General features: G+C 44.7%; 1 protein-coding gene and 1 long non-coding RNA gene across 2 annotated transcripts in view; one reads left to right on the top strand and one right to left on the bottom strand.

The window, feature by feature from the left end:
• The first annotated feature begins 1,995 nt into the window (after window positions 1-1,995).
• On the top strand, window positions 1,996-3,051 carry LOC124389269. The gene is made up of 2 exons (XR_006926543.1): window positions 1,996-2,526; window positions 2,823-3,051. It is a non-coding gene; the product is annotated as an uncharacterized LOC124389269 (long non-coding RNA).
• Window positions 3,052-8,637: 5,586 nt separating this feature from the next.
• Window positions 8,638-20,358, bottom strand: part of LOC124389266 — a 46,612-nt gene continuing 34,891 nt past the window's right edge. The window contains exons 16-20 of the mRNA XM_046854618.1: window positions 11,487-11,588; window positions 11,302-11,385; window positions 11,002-11,097; window positions 9,851-9,936; window positions 8,638-9,576 (exon numbers count right to left, since the gene is read on the bottom strand). Of these exons, the coding sequence (XP_046710574.1) occupies window positions 9,854-9,936; window positions 11,002-11,097; window positions 11,302-11,385; window positions 11,487-11,588 (365 nt within the window). The 3' untranslated portion in view covers window positions 8,638-9,576; window positions 9,851-9,853. The remainder of the gene's footprint in view (window positions 9,577-9,850; window positions 9,937-11,001; window positions 11,098-11,301; window positions 11,386-11,486; window positions 11,589-20,358) is intronic.

Here is a 20,358-nt window from a genome sequence, read left to right as displayed (position 1 = left end):
CGCCTCATCCCAGAGATCCCTCATGTCTGTGTTACCTTCTGGTTCTCCCTTTTAGTTATGCTGCCATAGCGAGTCTTGCCGGAGTCCAAACTGCACAGTGACATTAACTTTCATACACCAATAGTTACACTTAATAATCCATATCCTTCTCTTCCGTCACCCTCTCTCTCTCTCTCTCTCTCTCTCTCTCGGTCGAGTTAAACATGCTCCTGAGGCTCCAGTGGCCACTGTTCCTGCCCCTCTCCCCTCTGTGGATCTTCACACTTCTGTGCAGCTTGGGACGGTCTCTCATCAACACCTTGGGTGGTTCCATATAATTCCGGAGTAGAACGGGTGCTTTTGAGGACGGATTGGACTGTAGTTGGTGTCGGCGGTCTGCTGCACTGACCCGGGAGTGCAGTTTGCTTCTGATAATCATCACTGTACCCCGCAACTTTGTATATATGCTTCAAATGGACATTTGGTGCAACCCAGATGAGGATGGGTTCCTCTTGAGTCTGGTTCCTCTCAAGGTTTCTTCCTTATGCCATCTCGGGAGTTTTTCCTTGCCACAGTTGCTCATCAGGGACAAAGAACATATTTACATTTAATCACCACATTTTCTGTGTAAAGCTGCTTTGAGACAATGTTCATTGTTAAAAGCGCTATACAAATAAAAATGAATTGAATTGAATTGAGTGTGACAGCAGTGAAGTGTGCAGTAGGAACGACAGACTGGTTCAGGGTGAAGGTTGGACTGCATCAAGGATCGGCTCTGAGCCCTTTCCTGTTTGCAGTGGTGATGGACAGGTTGAAGGACGAGGTCAGACAGGAGTCTCCTGGACTATGATGTTTGCGGATAATATTGTGATTTGTGGTGAGAGTAGGGAGCAGGTTGAGAAGATCCTGGAGAGGTGGAGGTACACGCTGGAGAGAAGGAAATGAAAGTCAGTAGGAGTAAGACAGAATACATGTGTGTGAATGAGAGGGAGGGCAGTGGAGGTGCGGTTGCAGGAGAAGAGGTGGAGAAGGTGGTGGAGTTCAGGTACCTGGGTTCAACAGTGCAAAGTAATGGAGAGTGTGTTAGAGAAGTGAAGAAAAGAGTGCAGGCAGGGTGGAGTGGGTGGAGAAGAGTGATAGCAGGAGTGATTTGTGATAGAAGAGTATCTGTGAGAGTGAAAGGAAAGTTTATAGGACTGTGGTGAGACCTGAGATGTTGTATGGATTAGAGACAGTGGCATTGAGTAAAAGACAGGAGGTGGAGCTGGAGGTAGCAGAGCTGAAGATGTTGAGATGTTCGTTGGGAGTGACGACGATGGACAGGATTAGAAATGAGTTTATTAGAGGAACAGCGCATGTAGGACGTTTTGGAGACAAGGTGAGGGAGGTGAGATTGAGATGGTATGGACATGTGCAGAGGAGGGACATGAATTATATTGGTAGGAAAATGCTGAGGATGGAGGAAAGAGGAAGGCCAAGGAGGAGGTTTATGGATGTGATGAGGAAGACATGCAGGTAGTTGGTGTGAAAGAGGCAGATGTAGAGGACAGGGTGTTATGGAGCGGATGATCCGCTGTGGAGACTCCTAATGGGAGAAGCCGAAGAAGAAGACGACTCAGAGTGCATTGGTACTGCTCATGAAAACCTTAGGGGGTTGCACTGTGGGTGATATAGTGATGTCACCTCAAACCATGCCCCCCATTAGCCCACATGTTCATTGTAGGAGCTTTTGATGGTAGACAGAAATCAGCACAGGTGTTCTGACCAGTTTAGATGATTTCTATCAGTCTTTTTTTTACCAGGTTGTGCTCTGGTAGTGTTGTTTTCGATAAAATAAATAATTTTATTTATATATATATATATATATATAATTATTTATTTTTTATTTAATTATTTATTATTTATATATATATATATATATATATATATATGTGTGTGACGGGATCTGAGTATTGATGTTATTTTTTAATGAATTGGATAATCTCCTGCATAATCATTGTTGTTTTTATGTATGTATGATTGATCTGTATAATCTCGTGCATCATGCCTCGTCTGTATTGCCTTGTTCAGCTTTTTCTTTTTATGAGCAACAGACTGTTGCGTATGCCAGCATGATGAGCTGATGAGGGAGGGGTGGAGACTGTGCCCTTTAAAAGCATGCTGTAGAGACTGTGTAAGAGGGAGCGCTTTACGGAAGACGGGCAGTCACGTGGGAATAGCGGAAGTGTGACTGGCGAGTTGGCGTCTTCCGGAGACCGCGTGCGCGGGTGGATGAACGGCGAACACGCTGACAGACTCGGAGGTTATACCAGTATGCAACGAGTGTGAGCAGATCCATGTGCAGTGTATACGCTGAAGGACGAGGTTAGCTACACTATGTGATGAGTGCGGGTGGACTGGCGTGTAGTGACGATGCCGAGAGAGAGCGAGAGGAATCCACGCTGTGAGTGGAGCGTAAGAGTGTTTATCCCGGCGGAACAGAACACTCCGGTTACAACGCTGGACGTCGTGTAGACTGGGTAGTGGGAATTGCTACCCGGTCCTATTGTGAGTACGATTTTAGCCATTATACTCCGGAAGCCAGACCATTGAATGAAAGACTCCAGTTGAACTTAACCGGTTGCACTGTTTGACCTTAACATCTAATACAGAAACTGATGATTGCCAGTGTGCTAGCTTATAGTCACTTTGTGAATTTTTATTGCTATATTCCGGGTGCTGTGCTATTGGAGTGGTGTGATTGTGCTGTGGTTTGGAACTGTGTGCACGAGAAAGTAATTATTGGGGTGTTGTGTATAACTTGTGAGCTAGAGATACTGGCAGCTGTCTCATCTGTTTTACAGTGTGCTGTTTAAATCCGGTGGAGACTTAGGCCACTGTAGGACTGAATCGAAGTGGTGCACTGCTCTGATCGAGCCAGGACAGACTGGACTGCTCCTTTGGACTAACATCATCTTGCATCCTTCTTAAGGACTTCTTAGTGTGCTATTTTTTTTAATTGAATATTACATTGATTTTCTAAATCTTAAATATTTTTATCTGTGTATTTAATAAAAGGTCTTTGTAACTTGACCCATCTCGTGACTGTCAATATTGATGCCCAGCCCTCTGTGTGAAGTGATTTAAATTAAATGCGGGTGTCCTTTTGAGTCCTGGGTCTCAGATAAGCCCCCAGGTGGCGTAGTCGGCTATCTTAATAATTAATACAATTTCGGCCTGTCTTCAGCCGTTAAGAGGGCGAATATTAGTGTCACCCTCGTTACACACACACACACATATATATATATATATATATATATATATATATATATATATATATATATATATATATATATATACACACACACACAATAAGTCAAGTTTATTTGTATAGCGCTTTTCACAACAGACATTGTCTCAAAGCAGCTTTACACAAATCAACAGTGATGGTGAATGGTGTGCATTTGTCCCTGATGAGCAGCCGTGGCGACTGTGGCAAGGAAAAACTCCTTAGATGTTATGAGGAAGAAACCTTGAAAGGAACCAGACTCAAAAGGAACCCATCCTCATCTGGGTGACATCAAGAGTTTGATCATAAATCTTTCAACAATACAGAACACTGGAGAGTGAGAACTAACATGATTACTGGAGTATAAGATTATAAGTAATGTTCTTTCTGCAGTCTTAAACAGTCTATATGGTTTGTAGCTCCGAGTTTTATGAGCTCAGCATTTGTGATCATCACAGATCCAGCATCAGCTTCTCCATGCCAGAGCCTTTAAACACTCCAGGAGGTCCAATGTCGAAACTCCACACGTGTAGCGGGATCCAAATGGCACTGGTACGTCTCTAGATGGTTCGGGATGTTTGCGAGTTCGGCATCTACTTCTTCAAAGGTCCGTAATCATCACGAGGTGGGAGGTGACTGGAGCTGGCCAAACCTCAGGGTGTCTTGGGATTGGGAGAGAAAGAGAAGCAGTGGAGAGGAATTAGCGTAGCTGCTGTTCATGATATTAACAGCACAAGTTGATAATGTTCATGTGATCAGATGTTCTGGAGCACAAGGTTATGATATGTAATGTGTGTTATGTGTAGGCTTTGCTAAAAAGATATGTTTTTAATCTACACTTAAACTGGGAGAGTGTGTCTGAGCCCCGAACACTGTCAGGAAGACTATTCCAGAGTTTAGGAGCTAAATGTGAAAATGCTCTACCACCTTTAGTGGACTTTGCTATTCTAGGAACTACTAGAAGCCCAGAGTTTTGAGATCTCAGGGAGCGTGGCGGATTGTAGCGTGTTAAAAGACTGGATAGAAACATGGAGATAAACCATTTAGTGCTTTATAGGTGAGAAGTAATAGTTTGTAGTCGATTCGAAACTTAACAGGAAGCCAATGTAGGGACGATAAGATCGGGGTTATGTGATCATATTTTCTTGACCTTGTAAGAACTCTGGCTGCTGCATTCTGGACTAACTGAAGCTTGTTTATTAATGATGCAGGACATCCACCTAGTAATGCATTACAGTAGTCTATTCTGGAGGTCATGAACGCATGGACGAGCTTCTCTGCATCGGATTTGGACAACATGTTTCTTAGCTTAGAAATATTTCTAAGGTGAAAGAAGGCTGTTTTTGTAACTTGGTTGATGTGATTTTTGAAAGATAAGTTGCTGTCTAAAATAACACCCAGGTCTTTTACTGTTGAACTAGTGGTTACAGAACATCCGTCTAAATGCAGGTTGAGATGCTGGAGCGTCTGTATACTAGTTTTTGGGCCGATGAGCAAAATCTCCGTCTTATCAGAATTTAAAAGTAGAAAGTTATGGGTCATCCAATCTCTTAGTTCCTTAACACACTCAGTCATCCGGGTTAATTGAGCGTATCGCCTGGTTTAGATGAAATATATAGCTGAGTATCATCAGCATAACAATGGAAGCTAATTCCATGCCTTCTAATAATGTTTCCTAACAGGAGCATGTATATTGTGAAAAGCAGGGGTCCTAAAACTGAACCTTGCGGCACGCCATAATTTACTTGCATTAGCCTGGATAGCTCTCCATTTAAATCTACGAAATGGTAACGATCGGACAGGTAGGATTTAAACCAGCTTAATGCCTGTCCCTGAATGCCGATGTAATTTTGTAAGCGATCTAGGAGGAGATCATGGTCTATAGTGTCGAATGCAGCACTAAGATCTAGTAGAACCAACAGCGAGATGAAGCCTTGGTCTGAAGCTAAAAACAGGTCATTAGTTATTTTAACTAGAGCAGTTTCTGTGCAATGATGGAGCATAAAACCTGACTGAAACTCTTCAAAGATATTGTTCTCTTGCAGGTGGGAACAGAACTGGGCAGCGACAATCTTTTCTAAAATCTTAGACATAAATGGGAGATTTGAAATTGGTCTGTAATTTGATAACGTGTTTGGATCCAGATTAGGTTTTTTAATGAGGGGCTTAATAACTGCTAACTTGAGGGGTTTAGGGACGTGACCTAAAGATAGTGAGGAGTTAATAATATTCAGAAGAGGTTCACCAGTTGTATAGAACACTTCCTTCAGTAATTTAGTAGGAATTGGATCTAACTGACATGTTGTCGATTTAGCTTTGGTAATAACATCATACAGCTCTTCCTGTCCTGTACATGTAAAACAGTGGAGTTGTGGAGTTGAAGGTACCACTGTCTCAGGAGATGCTGTCAGAGGTTGAACTGCCACAATTGTTTTTCTAATGTTATCTATTTTTTCAGTGAAGAAATTCATAAAGTCCTCACTACTAAACTGTGATGGAACACAATTTTCAGAGCCCTGATTTGTAGTTAGTTTAGCTACAGTACTGAAAAGGAACCTGGGATTGTTTTTGTTGTTTTCTATGAGTTTGCTCAGGTGTTCAGCTCTAGCAGCTTTTAGCGCCTGTCTGTAGCTGAGCATACTGTCTTTATACGCAATTCTAAATACCTCCAATTTAGTTTTCCTCCATTTTCTCTCCAGATTACGTGCTGTTCTCTTGAGGACATGCGTATGACTATTATACCAAGGTGCAGGTGCTTGTTCTCGAACCTTTTTTAACCGGATAGGGGCAACGGTGTCTAATGTGCTAGTGAGGATAAGGTCTATGTTGTTAGTTATCTCATCAAGATTATTAGTAGTTATGGGTTTAGTGAGAAATTGAGATAAATCAGGCAGGTTATTTATGAATCTGTCCTTAGTGGTTGGAACAATAGTCCTACCAGGTCGATAACGTGGTGCAACACGGCTAATCTGCTCTACCGGTAGTGTGTACAGTATGAGGTAATGGTCTGTGATGTCATCACTCTGAGGTAAGATATCTATATCAGTGAAAGTTTGCTCCGTGTGATTTAATTAAGTCTAGTGTGTGGTTAAAGCGATGAGTTGGTCTGGTGACATTTTGTTTAACCCCAAAAGAGTTTAATAAGTCAACAAATAAAAATCCTAGAGCATCGTTTACATCATCTACATGAATATTAAAATCTCCTACAAGCAGCACTTTATCAAAATTGATCAAGAGATCTGAAAGAAAACAAGCAAACTCTTGAAGAAAATCAGCGTAGGGTCCTGGGGGTCTGTACACGGTGACCAGAGCGAGTTTTCTATGTCTGTCTGAAAGTACAACTTTAAGAACGAGCACTTCAAATGATTTAAAGCTGAATCCTAACATCTGACTAACATTAAGAGAAGCAGTATAAATGGTTCCTACACCCCCCCCACGACCAGTCTGACGGGGCTCATGCTTATAAACATATCCTGACGGTGTCGAATCGTTTAGACCCATATAATCACCTGGTTTAATCCAGGTCTCAGTGAGACAGAGTGCATCGAGATTATTCTCTGTGATCATCTCATTTATAATCAGTGCTTTGGGTGCAAGTGATCTAATATTTAAAAGACCAAACTTTAGAACTTTTTGGTGTTTGTTTATCTGGCATTTTCAGTTTTAACTTCAATGAGATTGTTTCTGGATCTTGTGTATTTACTTCTTGGTTTTGCTACACGAGGGATAGATACGGTTTCTATAAACTGGACTGTGTGTGAACTTGTAACTATTTGGTCTGTAGTATGCGTGTTCTTATTGTCGAAGATTTCCTGATGTCTTTCCAGTCAGATGGTGTGAAGTATCCTAGAGATGTTATCTGATAGCACTGCTGCTCCAACTCTGCTGGGGTGCAGGCCATCAGGGCGGAAGAACCGAGGACGCTCCCAGAAACAGTTCCAGTTATTAACAAAGAGAAGTTTATGTTCTCGACACCATGACTGTAACCATTCATTTAGAGCTAAAAGTCTACTAAACTTCTCATCCCCTCGCTGGTAAGTGGGAAGAGGTCCTGAGACTATGATCCTCGTTGTGGGCGATGTGCTGCGTACTGTCTCCACCAGGATCCTGAAATCCCTCTTTAATACCTCCGTTTGTCTCAGCCTGGTGTCGTTCGTTCCGGCATGAAGAACAACCGCTCCGAAGTTCTCCTTCAGGATCGCGGGTACCTGCGCAGCGACATCAAGAACACGAGCACCAGGAAAACAGCGAGTGTGCACCTTACCTTTAGCTCCGGTAGCGCGGACATGCGGACGATGGAATCTCCGAGAATCACAGTGTCGCGTTCGTCTCGCGGAGAGGCGGCGGTTCTCGGTCGAGATCTCGAAGGCCCGTAGTGGTGGTGGGGGAGACGTCTTCGACCGGGGCTTGGCTTGTCTCTTCCGCTGCCGCATCCAGTGTCCGTGTTGCACATTTGCTGGAGTTGTAGGTGCGCTGGGTCTGGGCAGAGAAACGCGCGGAGTTGAGGTGCTGGGAGCGTTGGGTTCAACCCGGGAATTTACCTGGGACAAGTGCGCGTCCGCCCGGGATGTTTCCAGCGCCGCTTTCCACTCTCGCAGCCGGGCATGCTTTTCATGCAGCTCGCAAATCTGTTTCTCCATCTGTTTCTCACCGTTTGCAAATCGAACGAGTCCCCACCTGTGCTCAAAGTCAGACACACAGCCGGCATAGTGCTCATAATCACGAACAGAGTTAAGATACACAAATAAGATAAAGTGAGAGAAGATATAGTGGTAGTCGAGTTTAACTGACTACAGGCACAAGTCAGGAAGACAAAACAATTTAGGATTATTAAAAGAGAAAAAAACAAACAAATACAAACACGGAACTCGCGGCAAACAAGTCAAATAAATACATAACATTGTACAATCTTGAAAATAATAAAAAATTAAGAAAAACCTCTGAAGGAGATGTGGTGTGAGAGATTGAGAGAGAGAGAGAGAGATGTAACTGCATTATATAGCTGATGTTTACAATTTTTATTTTAATTACATTTCATTTTAATTAATTAATTTTTTTATTACTTCCTATTAAAAAGGGCTTATGTTTAATTTATTTATGATTCATAAATAACTAAAAGCTCGTTAGAGTACAGATTTACTTTTTATAAAAACTTTTTTATAGTTTGTATCTTAAAGAATGATCATTATTGCTATCAGTTTGCTATTTTGTGTTAATTTATTTAGGAAGAGGCTCAGTTTTGGATGTGAGATGGTTTCAGAGTCGTCAGTGACGTATGTAGTTAATTCTTTATAGAAGATTGTGTTCTGTGTCAAATCTAATGCTCACTTCAGAATGTTAGAGGTGTTGCTTTAAAACATCTGCAATAAATATAATCAATGAAGAAAGAATGGATTTTATTATTTTTTAATTTGTCCAACACACAATATATTAATAGCTTACAAAGTTTGAATCTCTGCAGTCATATACAGATTGAATATAATACAAAAGCACTACATAATAAAAAGGAAAAAACAAACAGGCAACATACAACACAATCATACACATGTACAGTCAGATCTTTCACAATGTTGTAAACATGCAGCAGGAGGAGTTTCCTCTCACCTGCAAGTCTTTAAATGCAAAAGAACCAAAAAAATAAAAATGAAAGAAACTTTTCTGATCTCATTACAGAATTATATTTATACTCAACACAGTTACAGAAAAACATCTTTAGATTCACTATTCAGTGAAAATATTATTTTTACATTTGTACACTGTATAAAAAAAATAAACTCTAAATAAATAGACACCTGGATTCTGCCTGGATCTTTATATACGGTTTTCTAATAGTATTTATGTACCAATTTGTACCAATGCAGTCTCCCAGAAATCATCAAAAAATAAAATAAAAATTTAAATGCATTTAAAGAAAAAGAAAATAAATGAGTCATTATATTCCACAGGAGGAGCAAATTGGAGAACATATTCGAGGTGCACATTACAGATCACACGCACATATTACATATAGAGAATAATACATTAACTCAACTGTGAAGCATGGTGGTGGAAGCATGATGGTTTGGGTTTGTTTTACACATTCAAGAAGTTCTTTCTCATTCCCATTACCATTTTTCAGTCAGACATGAGACCTTTTCATGCTCATGGTTGCGCAGTATAATCACCTCACACTAGAGGGTGTTGCAGGGATTTCAGTCACTCAGGTGATGAAAGATGGAGCTCCAGCAGGTCAGGTGGTAAAGAATCAAGGTACATGTACTTTTGGTATCTTCTGGGGTTGTGATTGATTTTATGTATGAAATGAGGATCTGCTTCAGAATGGAACATTTCTGCTTTAAAAAGTTTGAAAGGTTCATTTTTGAGTATAAATATCTGATTAACAGGTAAATACATGATGAGTTTAATGTAATAAGATGAATAATACTTTATTAACTATTATTATTAGTGCATTAAGAGACTGTATATGGCTGAACATCATGAGTCTTAATAAATTAAAGATCAGGTTTACTGTTATTTACACAACAGTTGTGTACATTAACACTTTGTACTGTATATCCATAAATAATTAGTGTAGAATCAAAACATTTAGGAAGCGTCTTTTACCTGCTAAGATCCTGAGAGCTCAGGTGCAGGAGCCAGATTCTGGAGTTCATGTTCATGATTTGGTTGAGATGTTTTTTTCTCCTTGCCTGTATGATGGGAACAAATGTGACAGTCAGAGACTTCAATCCAAATGTAATATATTTATATGGTATCAATTTGATCATACTGATGAAGGGAGAAATATATAAAATATTGATGAAAGTGAATTTTGATGGGGGACATGCTAAATATAATTAATATTAAATAAAAGTGATCATTGTACGTATTAATGTAACTCAGCTGAGAAAATTCCACTCCCGACACCCCCCTCTCTCTCTCACATCCTTCCCCTTGCCCTTCTTCTTACTCCCCTACATCCAACCCAGCTCCACAGAAACAGTGCTCAAGTCCCCTTTTAATGGTTCCCTGAATACAGCCTGGGTTAATCTGAACCAAACCAAATACCAACGAGTATCAAATTATTCATAATTATTCACAGGGAACACAATCTGCCTTGGTGGATTCAGGTTGTAATCAGAAATCACTTCACCAAAATATAAGTCCATTTGAAGCACTGGATCCAATTCACGGTCCAATTCTGGTGTCAAACGCATGAAAACAGGGCTGTAGTTTGTGGCCAGCACTGAAGTTGAGGGTATTGTATTTAGATGGGTCTTGTATTAATGAGCAGGATTGGCTGGAGATTTGTCTCTGGAGCAGATGTGAGACAAAAGTCTCCAGCTCTTTTTAAAAATATTTGGTATTGGCCATTAGAACAGACTACACAAAGACATCACTTTGTGTTCGCTTCAGTGAATACGCAAAATGATAGCTGGTAAAAGTGCAATATATCAGCATGTAGTGTTACAGAGGTACTTTCTGTCTTTTTAATAATAATTTAATAAACCACCTTCTTCCATCACTTCATGGTCCTGATCTTATCGCTTTCCAGTTTCATTCAAGTTAAAGAACAAAAAAATATTTTTTTATAAGCTTAAAAATTTTGACATCACTGATAATAAAAACATAAATTTTATCCAGCATGGATTTTGTAACAATAATTAAATAACTATTTTATTTCTGTTACTAAAGCAACAATCAAATGACAAAAAGTAAACAGACCTGCTCAACATCAGATCATATTCTGTGTCATGTCTGGAGATTATACTTACAGTAAACAGTTATCTGTACAGCGATCACACACAAGGCAAAGACGATTTCAGTCGGTATCACAATAAGTCGCAGATCCACTGTACGCTGACCAGTTCCTGTTTATAATAAATAAAATAACTTGTAGCCCCATAAATTATTATTTCATTTCAATAACATTTTTGTGATTATAATAATTTGTCAGTAATTTCACTCTAACATTTCAACAATGATGACTTTTTGTTCTATTATTATTATTATTATTATTATTATTATTAATATTATTAGTATTAGTATTATTAATATTAATATTACAGACTCACCTGCTTTTAGGATCAGCTCCACTAATAATGCGACAGCGTTCACAAAAACAACCAGCACTGAACCAATCACCAACACTGGGATTTCTGAACATTGTAAATAACAGTATTAAAGGGATACCAAACCTAATTTCTGCAGTTGTAAATGTCTGAGAGGCAGAAGAGAGTTCAGTTCAGTCAACACTCACCATGATCACAGATTTTTCTTTGCAGTGGGGAAATTGGTGATGAAGGCAGATTCTGGAGGTCATGTTCATGATTGGGTTGAGATGATTTTTTTTTCTCCTTGTCTGTGTGATGGGAACAAATGTGACAGTCAGAGACTTCAATCCAAATGTAATATATTTATATGGTATAAATTTTCGCATACTGATGAAGGACAAAATATATATATATATATAAAATATTGATGAAAGAGAATTTTGATAAGGAACATGTTTTCTGCCATGCTAAATGTAATTAAATAATTATAATTATATTAAATAAAATTGATCATTGTACATCTTAATGTAACTCAGCTGAGAAAATTCCACATCAAGTCACTGTACACCCCCCCCCCCATCCTCTTTCACATCCTTCCCCTTGCAGTTCTTCTTACAGTGATTCTGTAATACAATATCATGATGAATAGTGATATTAGTTTATATCAGTGATCCTTTCAGCATCACATTCACACTTATACACATGGAGACCAAATTTCCAGCTCCATAAACCATTTTAATACTCCTCATTATAATTATATATTATATCTGCCTACCTTCTGATAAATATCTTTAAGAATGATATATAATATTACAGTTTTTCTCAAATGCTAAAACACAAAAGCTAATCCTCTGAACCAAATGACCAGTTGTCTAAACACATTTACTAAATCTGTCAGAAAGTTCAGGTTATAGGATCCAAGGCAGATGCAAAAGGAGCAGGGGAGAAAAGCTGTGCAGAGCTGAATCGAGAAGCCGATTCAGGGAGTCGATTCAGGGAGTCGATTCAGGAAGCTGATTCAGGGAGCTGATTCAGGGAGCCGATTCAGGGAGCCGATGTGCGCGGAGGGTGAGGATTCCGAGCCGGAAACCAGAGCGCGTTCAGCGCGAGCCGGAAACCGAAGCGCGTTCAGCGCGAGCAGAGCAGAGCCGAAACCGAACGCGTTCAGCACGAGCAGAGCCGAGCCGGAAACCGGAGCACGTCCAGCGCGAGCAGAGCAGAGCCGAGCCGGAAACCGAAGCGCGTTCAGCGCGAGCAGAGCAGAGCCGAACCGGAAACCGGAGCGCGTTCAGCGCGAGCCGAGCCGGAGGACAGAATGGTCAGGTCGGAGACAAAGAACAAACAAAAGAACAAACAAGCAAAACAGAATACGCTGGAGAGTGCTCAGGGCAAGCCTAAAGACAATCTGGCACTGACTGGAGGATTCAGGCGTCCTTATAAGTGCCAGAAAATCATACGCCATATCCGTGCAGCTGGTTGGGAGTGGCCGTTTCCTCTGTGATTGAGGCGGTAATGCCTGAAGTGCTCAAGCGGGCTGACAGTACCCCCCCGCCCAGGGCGGCCCCGGACGCCCCAACAGGCTGCCCCGGGTGGGCCCGATGAAAGCCAGCAATCAGGTCAGGGTCCAGGATAAAGCGGGAGGGGACCCAGGAGCGCTCCTCAGGACCATAGCCCTCCCAATCCACAAGGTACTGAAGGCCCCGACCACGACGACGGGAGCGGAGCAGGCGGCGCACGGTGTAGGCAGGACCCCATCAATGACCCGGGCGGTCGGAGGGGGCCTGGCGGAGGGCACCAGGGAGCAGGCCTGAACGGGTCGAACCCTAGACATATGAAACGTAGGGTGGACCCGGGCGCCTGGGAGCCTGAGCCGGAGGGCCACGGGATTGATGACCTTGGAAATGGGGAAGGGGCCGATGAAGCGCGGGGCGAGCTTCCGACAGGTGGCCTTAAGGGGAAGGTCCCGAGTAGAGAGCCACACACGTTGCCGGGCATGGTAGCGGGGGGCTAGGCACCGCCTACGGTTGGCCCCCTGGCAAAGCCTTATGCCATTCTTGAGCAGGGCTGCTCGGGCCGTTCTCCAGCCTCGACGGCAGCGTCGGAAGAAAAGGGCGGCAGAAGGAACGGCGGACCGGGGTTCCTGGTTGGAGAAAACCGGCGGCAGAAAACCGTGGACCACCTGGAAGGGCGCAAGTCCTGTGGCAGCAGTGGGAAGAGTGTTATGGGCATACTCAATCCATAAAAGTTTGTCCGACCAGGAGGAGGGTTCCCGACTGCAAAGGAGGCGGAGACCGGTTTCAAGATCCTGGTTGAGCCTCTCGGTCTGTCCGTTCGTCTGGGGGTGAAACCCAGATGAGAGGCTGGTCGAGATGCCCAGGAGGCGGCAGAACTCCCTCCAAAACTGCGCCGAGAATTGGGGTCCGTGGTCCGAGACGATATCTCTGGGGAAACCATGGAGGCGGAATATGTGCTGGAGGGCCAGCTTGGCGGTTTCCTTGGCAGATGGCAGCTTGGGTAGAGCGATGAAGTGGCCCATCTTAGAAAACCGATCAATGACCGTCATGACAACCGTGTTGCCACTGGAAATGGGCAGCACAAGGGTTCTTGTGTTGGGCACAGTCGGGGCAGGCTGCGACAAAGTCCCGGGTGTCCTTTACTACGGAAGGCCACCAGAAGCGTGCCTTGACCAGAGACAAGGTGCGAGGCTGACCGGGGTGACAGAAAAACAGGGAGTTGTGACACCACTGAAGAACTCCAGGGCGGAGACTGGTCTCCAGTGGGGCAACCCTCGGGGACAGGGCCCCTGTCTTGGGCATTCCTGACCCGCTCCTCCAAAGCGAGACTAAGGGTGTGGACCGACACAGACTTGGCAAGGATGGTCTCTGGGCATGGCTCCTCCTCCTCCAGGGCATGAACCCTAGAGAGCGCATCAGGCTTGACATTCCGGCTCCCAGGCCGGTACGAAAGAGAGAACCGGAAGCGGCCAAAGAAAAGGGTTAGGGTAGAAAACGGTTAGCCGATTGGAGGTACTCAAGGTTGCGATGATCCGTCCAGACCAGAAAGGGGATCTCCGCACCCTCCAACCAATGGCGCCATTCCTCCAAGGCCAGTTTGACAGCCAGGAGCTCCCTCTCCCCCACCGGGTAGTTACGTTCAGAGGAGCTAAGGCGCCTGGAAAAAAAAGCGCAAGGATGCAGGCGGTTATCCTCAGGGCAGACCTGGGAGAGCACCGCCCCCACTTCCACACCGGAGGCGTCAACTTCAACAACGAACAGCCGAGCCGGGTCAGGAAAGATGAGGATGGGCGCCTCCGTGAATCGCCGCTTAAGCTCCAGAAATGCCTCCTCAGCCTCAGGGCCCCAGAAGAGCAGCGGAGGAAGGCGTCAGGAGGTGGAGGGTGCCGCCACCGAACTATAGCCCTTTACGAAGCGGCGATAAAAATTGGCGAAGCCCAGGAACCTTTGTAAATGGCGGCGGGAGGCGGGGGTCGGCCAGTCCCGGATTGCCTGGACCCTGGCAGGGTCCATCCGGATATTACCGGCGGAAAGCAGGTATCCCAGGAACGAGGTTTGTGAGGTGTGGAACTCACATTTCTCGGGTTTTACGTAGAGCCCGTTCTTGAGAAGTCTCTCCAAGACCTGACGCACCTGCCGGACGTGTTCGTCCATGGAATGGGAGAAGATAAGGATATCATCCAGGTAGACAAACACAAACGTATTGAGCATGTCACGGAGGACCTCGTTGACCAGAGCCTGAAAGACGGCCGGAGCGTTGGTTAGGCCGAACGGCATGACAAGGTACTCGTAATGACCGGCTGGAGTATTGAAGGCGGTCTTCCATTCATCCCCCTCCCTGATACGCACCAGGTGGTATGCGTTGCGTAGATCCAGCTTAGTGAAGATCGTGGCACCATGCAGGAGCTCGAACGCCGAGGGCATAAGCGGCAAGGGGTAACGGTTCCGGATAGTGATCGCGTTAAGACCCCGGTAGTCAATACATGGGCGTAGGGACTTATCCTTCTTTTCGACAAAGAAGAAACCCGCACCAGCTGGGGAGGAGGACGGTCGGATGATACCTGCTGCCAGGGACTCCTGGATATACTGGTTCATGGCAGTCCTCTCCGGGGCAGATAACTGATACAGGCGCCCTTCTAGGGGGACTGGCTCTGGGATGCAGTTCGATGGCACAGTCGAAGTGCCGGTGGGGAGGCAGGGAGGTAGCCAAGGCCTTACTGAACACGCACGCAAGGCCATGATAGATCTCAGGAACCGACGCTATATCGGAGTGCTCGGGAGTGACAGCCGGCAGTGGTTTGGGTGGAGGAAGAGCAAGGCAGTGGCCGAAGCAATGCACACCCCAATCAAGAATACGCCCTGTCATCCAATCAACACGTGGGTTGTGTTTCTGAAGCCAAGGGAACCCGAGCATAATGGGGGCTTGGGGAGAGGAGATGACCAGGAAGGAAAGCCACTCCCGATGTCGTTCCCCCACTGACATGAGCAGAGGCTTAGTGCGGTGCATGGCCCGGCCAGTGAGATCAGTGAATCCAGATCCTGGGGTGGATCACGAGCGGCAAGTTCGTCCTTAACAGCAGAGGAGAGGCCCTGGAGGAAAGTGTCATAAAGCGCGATGCGATCCCATCCGCTGTCAGTGGCCTGGGTCCGGAACTCAGCCGCGAACTCTGCAACAGAGCGATGCCCCTGTGCGGCCGAGACCAGGGAGCGGGCGGCATCTTGGCGTGGCGTAGACGTGCCGAAGACCTTTCGGAGTTCGGCAGAAAAGGCGGCGAACGATCCGCAGTTGGGTGATTGGCTTTCCCACTCCGCAGTGGCCCACCTTAGGGCTCGGCCTGACAGGAGGGAAATGACGTAGGCCACCTTGGAGCGCTCTGTACCGAATTGGGAGGGTTGCATGCTAAAAATCAGGTCGCACTGCATAATAAACGATCGGCAGGAGTCAGGGTCGCCCAAAAACCGGGCTGGCTGCGCGAGCTGAGGATTGTTCTGTCAGAAAGTTCAGGTTATAGGATCCAAGGCAGATGCAAAAGGAGCAGGGGAGAAAAGCTGTGCAGAGTCGATTCCGGGAGTCGATTCAGGGAGTCGATTCAGGAGCCGATTCAGGAGCCGATGCGCGGAGGGTGAGGATTCGAGCCGAAACCAGAGCGCGTTCAGCACGAGCCGAGCCGAAACCAGAGCGCGTTCAGCGCGAGCAGAGCAGAGCCGAAACCGAACGCGTTCAGCGCGAGCAGAGCAGAGCCGAGCCGAAACCAGAGCACGTCCAGCGCGAGCAGAGCAGAGCCGAGCCGGAAACCGAAGCGCATTCAGCGCGAGCAGAGCAGAGCCGGAAACCGAAACGCGCGTTCAGCACGAGCCGAGCCGAGCCGGAAACCGGAGCGCGTCCAGCGCGAGCAGAGCAGAGCCGAGCCGAGCCGGAAACCGAAGCGCGTTCAGTGCGAGCAGAGCAGAGCTGGAGAGTGCTCAGGGCAAGCCTAAAGACAATCTGGCACTGACTGGAGGATTCAGGCGTCCTTATAAGTGCCAGAAAATCATACGCCATATCCGTGCAGCTGGTTGGGAGTGCCTGAAGTGCTCAAGCGGGCTGACAAAATCTAGCCATCATTTTCCAATATCATAAACACATTTCACATGAAGACACAATTCACAAAACACAATCCTCCGTTCTCATAAATCTTAACACATTTTTTCTTTGCTAAAACACAAGTTGCAAAAGAACTCTGCTCATATTCTCAAATGAAAGCTCATGTGATGCAAAATGCTTGCCACAGTCAGCAATATTTGAACACAATGAACACACCTGGCGTCATTCATTACACACAACGACTCAAAATTGAAGACACTTGTTGCTATGACGCTGTGACCACATGTACAAAAGCAAGTTCAGAGTGCACAGTTTGCTGAAGATTCCAAACAAACACAATGGATGAAGGCAGAGTCAGGAAAGAGGAATTGAGTCAGAGGAGGAGAAGAGCTGGCCATGGAAGAAGAGGAGCAGGCCAACGAGGAAGAGGAGTTCAAATCAGTGGAGGAAGAGGAGCAGGCCAACAGGGGAGAGGAGTTCAAATCAGAGGAGGAAGAGGAGCAGGCTAACGAGGAAGAGGAGTTCAAATCAGAGGAGGAAGAGGAGCAGGCCAACAAGGAAGAGGAGTTCAAATCAGAGAAGGAAGAGAAGCAGGCCAACAAGGGAGAGGAGAAGGTCCAGGAGGGAGAGCAAGACAACCTTGCACCATCATTAAGGACGAAATGCGAGCAACAGTCATTGACCATGTCATTGTCCATGGCATGACAATGGCTGAAGCAGGACTACGAGTCCGTCCAAACCTGAGTAGGTTCACCGTGGCCACCATTATCAGGGCATTCAGACAACACAACAGGTATTGTACTCTATTGCTTTCTTTGTCACAATACAAGTGTACAAGCCTGTGAAAGTAGTCTATTGGTTTCAAATCAGTTGTTACTGTATTGTAAAACTGACAACACACGTTTCTTTCTTTAGAGTTAAAAGAATGCCACATAGAGGTGGGAGGGTTGCCATATTTACAGCAAAACAGGTCTATAGGGTTCCCTTCGAGCGCAACTCTGCGACACAAAGACCTAGGTTACGAGTATGTGCAAGTCAGTACACATCCATGTTCACAGTACAGTTAGTGGACATACTGTGTTGCTCAGTGGCCTACATTACTTCTGGACAATACTGTGCTACCTGATTGACTGTTGTTCTGAACACCTGTGCACTTTCACATTTTCACAGAGGATATTACAGTTGGACACGATGGCCAGACCTCATGAGTACCTCTTCCTGGATGAGGCTGGCTTCAACCTGCAGAAACGAAGGCAAAGAGGCCATAACATCATTGGCCAAAGAGCCATCACTGAGGTTCCTGGCCAATGGGGGGTTAATATTACTCTTTGTGCGGCCATGGGTTTGGAGGGGCTTGTCCACCGGCATGCTGTCCTTGGGTCTTACAACACCCAACGTCTCCTCACCTTCCTAGAGGAGCTAAAAGACATCCTCCTGGACCGCCATTAACACCATCCTGGGCCCGCACATGAAATTTATGTGATCATTTGGGACAATGTACAAACCAAATCAGAGAGTGGTTCACCACCAACAGTAACCACTTTTTAAACGTCTGTCTGCCACCCTACTCCCCTTTCCTGAACCCTATAGAGGAGTTCTTCTCATCATGGAGATGGAAGGTTTATGACAGACAACCATACACTAGAGAGAACCTCCTAAGGGCAATGGAGCTGGCCTGTGTTGACATCCCAGTGGAGGCCTTCCAAGGATGGATTGGCCATTCCAGGGCGTTTTTCCCGCGGTGCCTGGCAAGAGACAATATAGCCTGCGATGTGGATGAGGTGATGTGGCCCGATGCAGCTCAGCGACATGATGCCGCACAGTGATTGTGGTGTGTGTGTGTGATGTGAATAAAGTAAATAAAAAAACTTCACACCCTGATCATGTTTTCAAGAGTACTATTGTGTGCAATAAATTCTGTTTTTGCATTGAGTTGTGTTACAGTAGTGTACATGCAGAATTTACTATAGATTTATACTCTTCATATGAAACTCTCAAATCTAAATGCCTAATCCTCTGCAGAGATCTAAGAACATCTATTACTGTAAAGTTTCAAAAATATGCATTGGCAGTTATGAAACAAAGAACCTTCTCACAAATTGAGCATTCTGTTTTCAATTGTTTTGCTGTATTGTGTAATGATGTTACAGTGTTTACATTTTTGAAAGCTTCGAGCTGCTCTTTTGGTGTGAAAGTTTGAGTTTTGAAGTGAGAAGGTGTGGTTGTGTTTATGTAGCTTTAGAAAAGGGTGTTGTGTTTAGACATTGAGGAACATGGAGGGAACGTTTGTGAAATGTGTTTTAGCATTTGAGAAAAACTGTAGTGTATTGATATGTGCATGTTGTATAAGACGGCCACTAGAGGGCAGGGTAATGCTACCAATACAGTTAAGTTCTGACTGTGTGTAACCCCGGAGCAGTGAATAAACGGGGTTCCGAACGTGATACTTGGTCTGTAAGTCTCATCAATACAATTAGTACAGACGATGTGATGAACAAAAATGATGCAAATGAAAGCTGCATTTTTACATGCAGGGTAAAAATCTGTTCAGATCATAAACAACTCTACAGCATTTTCTGCACCATTACAGGCACTGATGTGACAGAATTGATATTAGACTACGTGTATAGTGTGGACCAACAGTTTCAAATCACATTAAAGGTCTGGGATGTTTGAACATTGTAAATAACAGTATTAAAGAGATACCAAACTACCTAAAGATTTGAATGAACACAATTTCTGCAGTTGTAAATGTCTGAGAGGCAGAAGAGAGTTCAGTTCAGTCAACACTCACCATGATCTCAGATTTTGCTTTGCAGTGGGGAAATTAGTGATGAAGGCAACGGCTTTCTGCAACCAGTGATTTATATTTTCTAAGCGAGTTTTACAGTGAGGATCACTCTGTTTCTGGTGTCAGAGTTTCAGCTGATTTGTGTTTTCTTGAAATAAAGGTCACTGGGTGGTGTTTCTCCAAACCACTATATCTGAGGCACCTATTGTATTTTTCGGACTATAAGCCGCTACTTTTCCCCCACTCTTTGAACCTTGTGGCTTAAACAATGAAGCGGCTAATTTATGGATTTTTTCTGGGTTTTTCCGGTTTCACAAACTTCAAGAAAAAAACTGAACCCCATAACATTAGACCAATGAAATTGCAGAACAGGTTCAGGTGAACCAATGAAACTCTTTATATTAAATCAGATGCGCTCCCACTGAATCGGGCCGCACCACATCATACATATGGATGATGTTCCTCTGACGTTTGACCTGCCGCTCACTCGGACTGTCTACAGGAAATGTGAATCATTCGTCACGCTGAAAACAACCGGGCATGAAAACACACACTTCACCTGTGTTCTGAGCTGCACGGCATCGGGAGAAAAGCTTCACCGATGGTGATTTTTAAACACACGACGATGCCAAAAGATAAACTCCAGAGAGAAATAGTTGTGAAAGGAAGGAGGAAGACGGTGAACAATA

This window comes from Silurus meridionalis, chromosome 7 (genome assembly GCF_014805685.1).
Source record: "Silurus meridionalis isolate SWU-2019-XX chromosome 7, ASM1480568v1, whole genome shotgun sequence".
Taxonomy (NCBI): Eukaryota; Metazoa; Chordata; class Actinopteri; order Siluriformes; family Siluridae; genus Silurus; species Silurus meridionalis.
The sequence above is the reverse complement of the archived record's forward strand: the minus strand, read 5'-3'. Positions and strand labels throughout refer to the sequence as shown.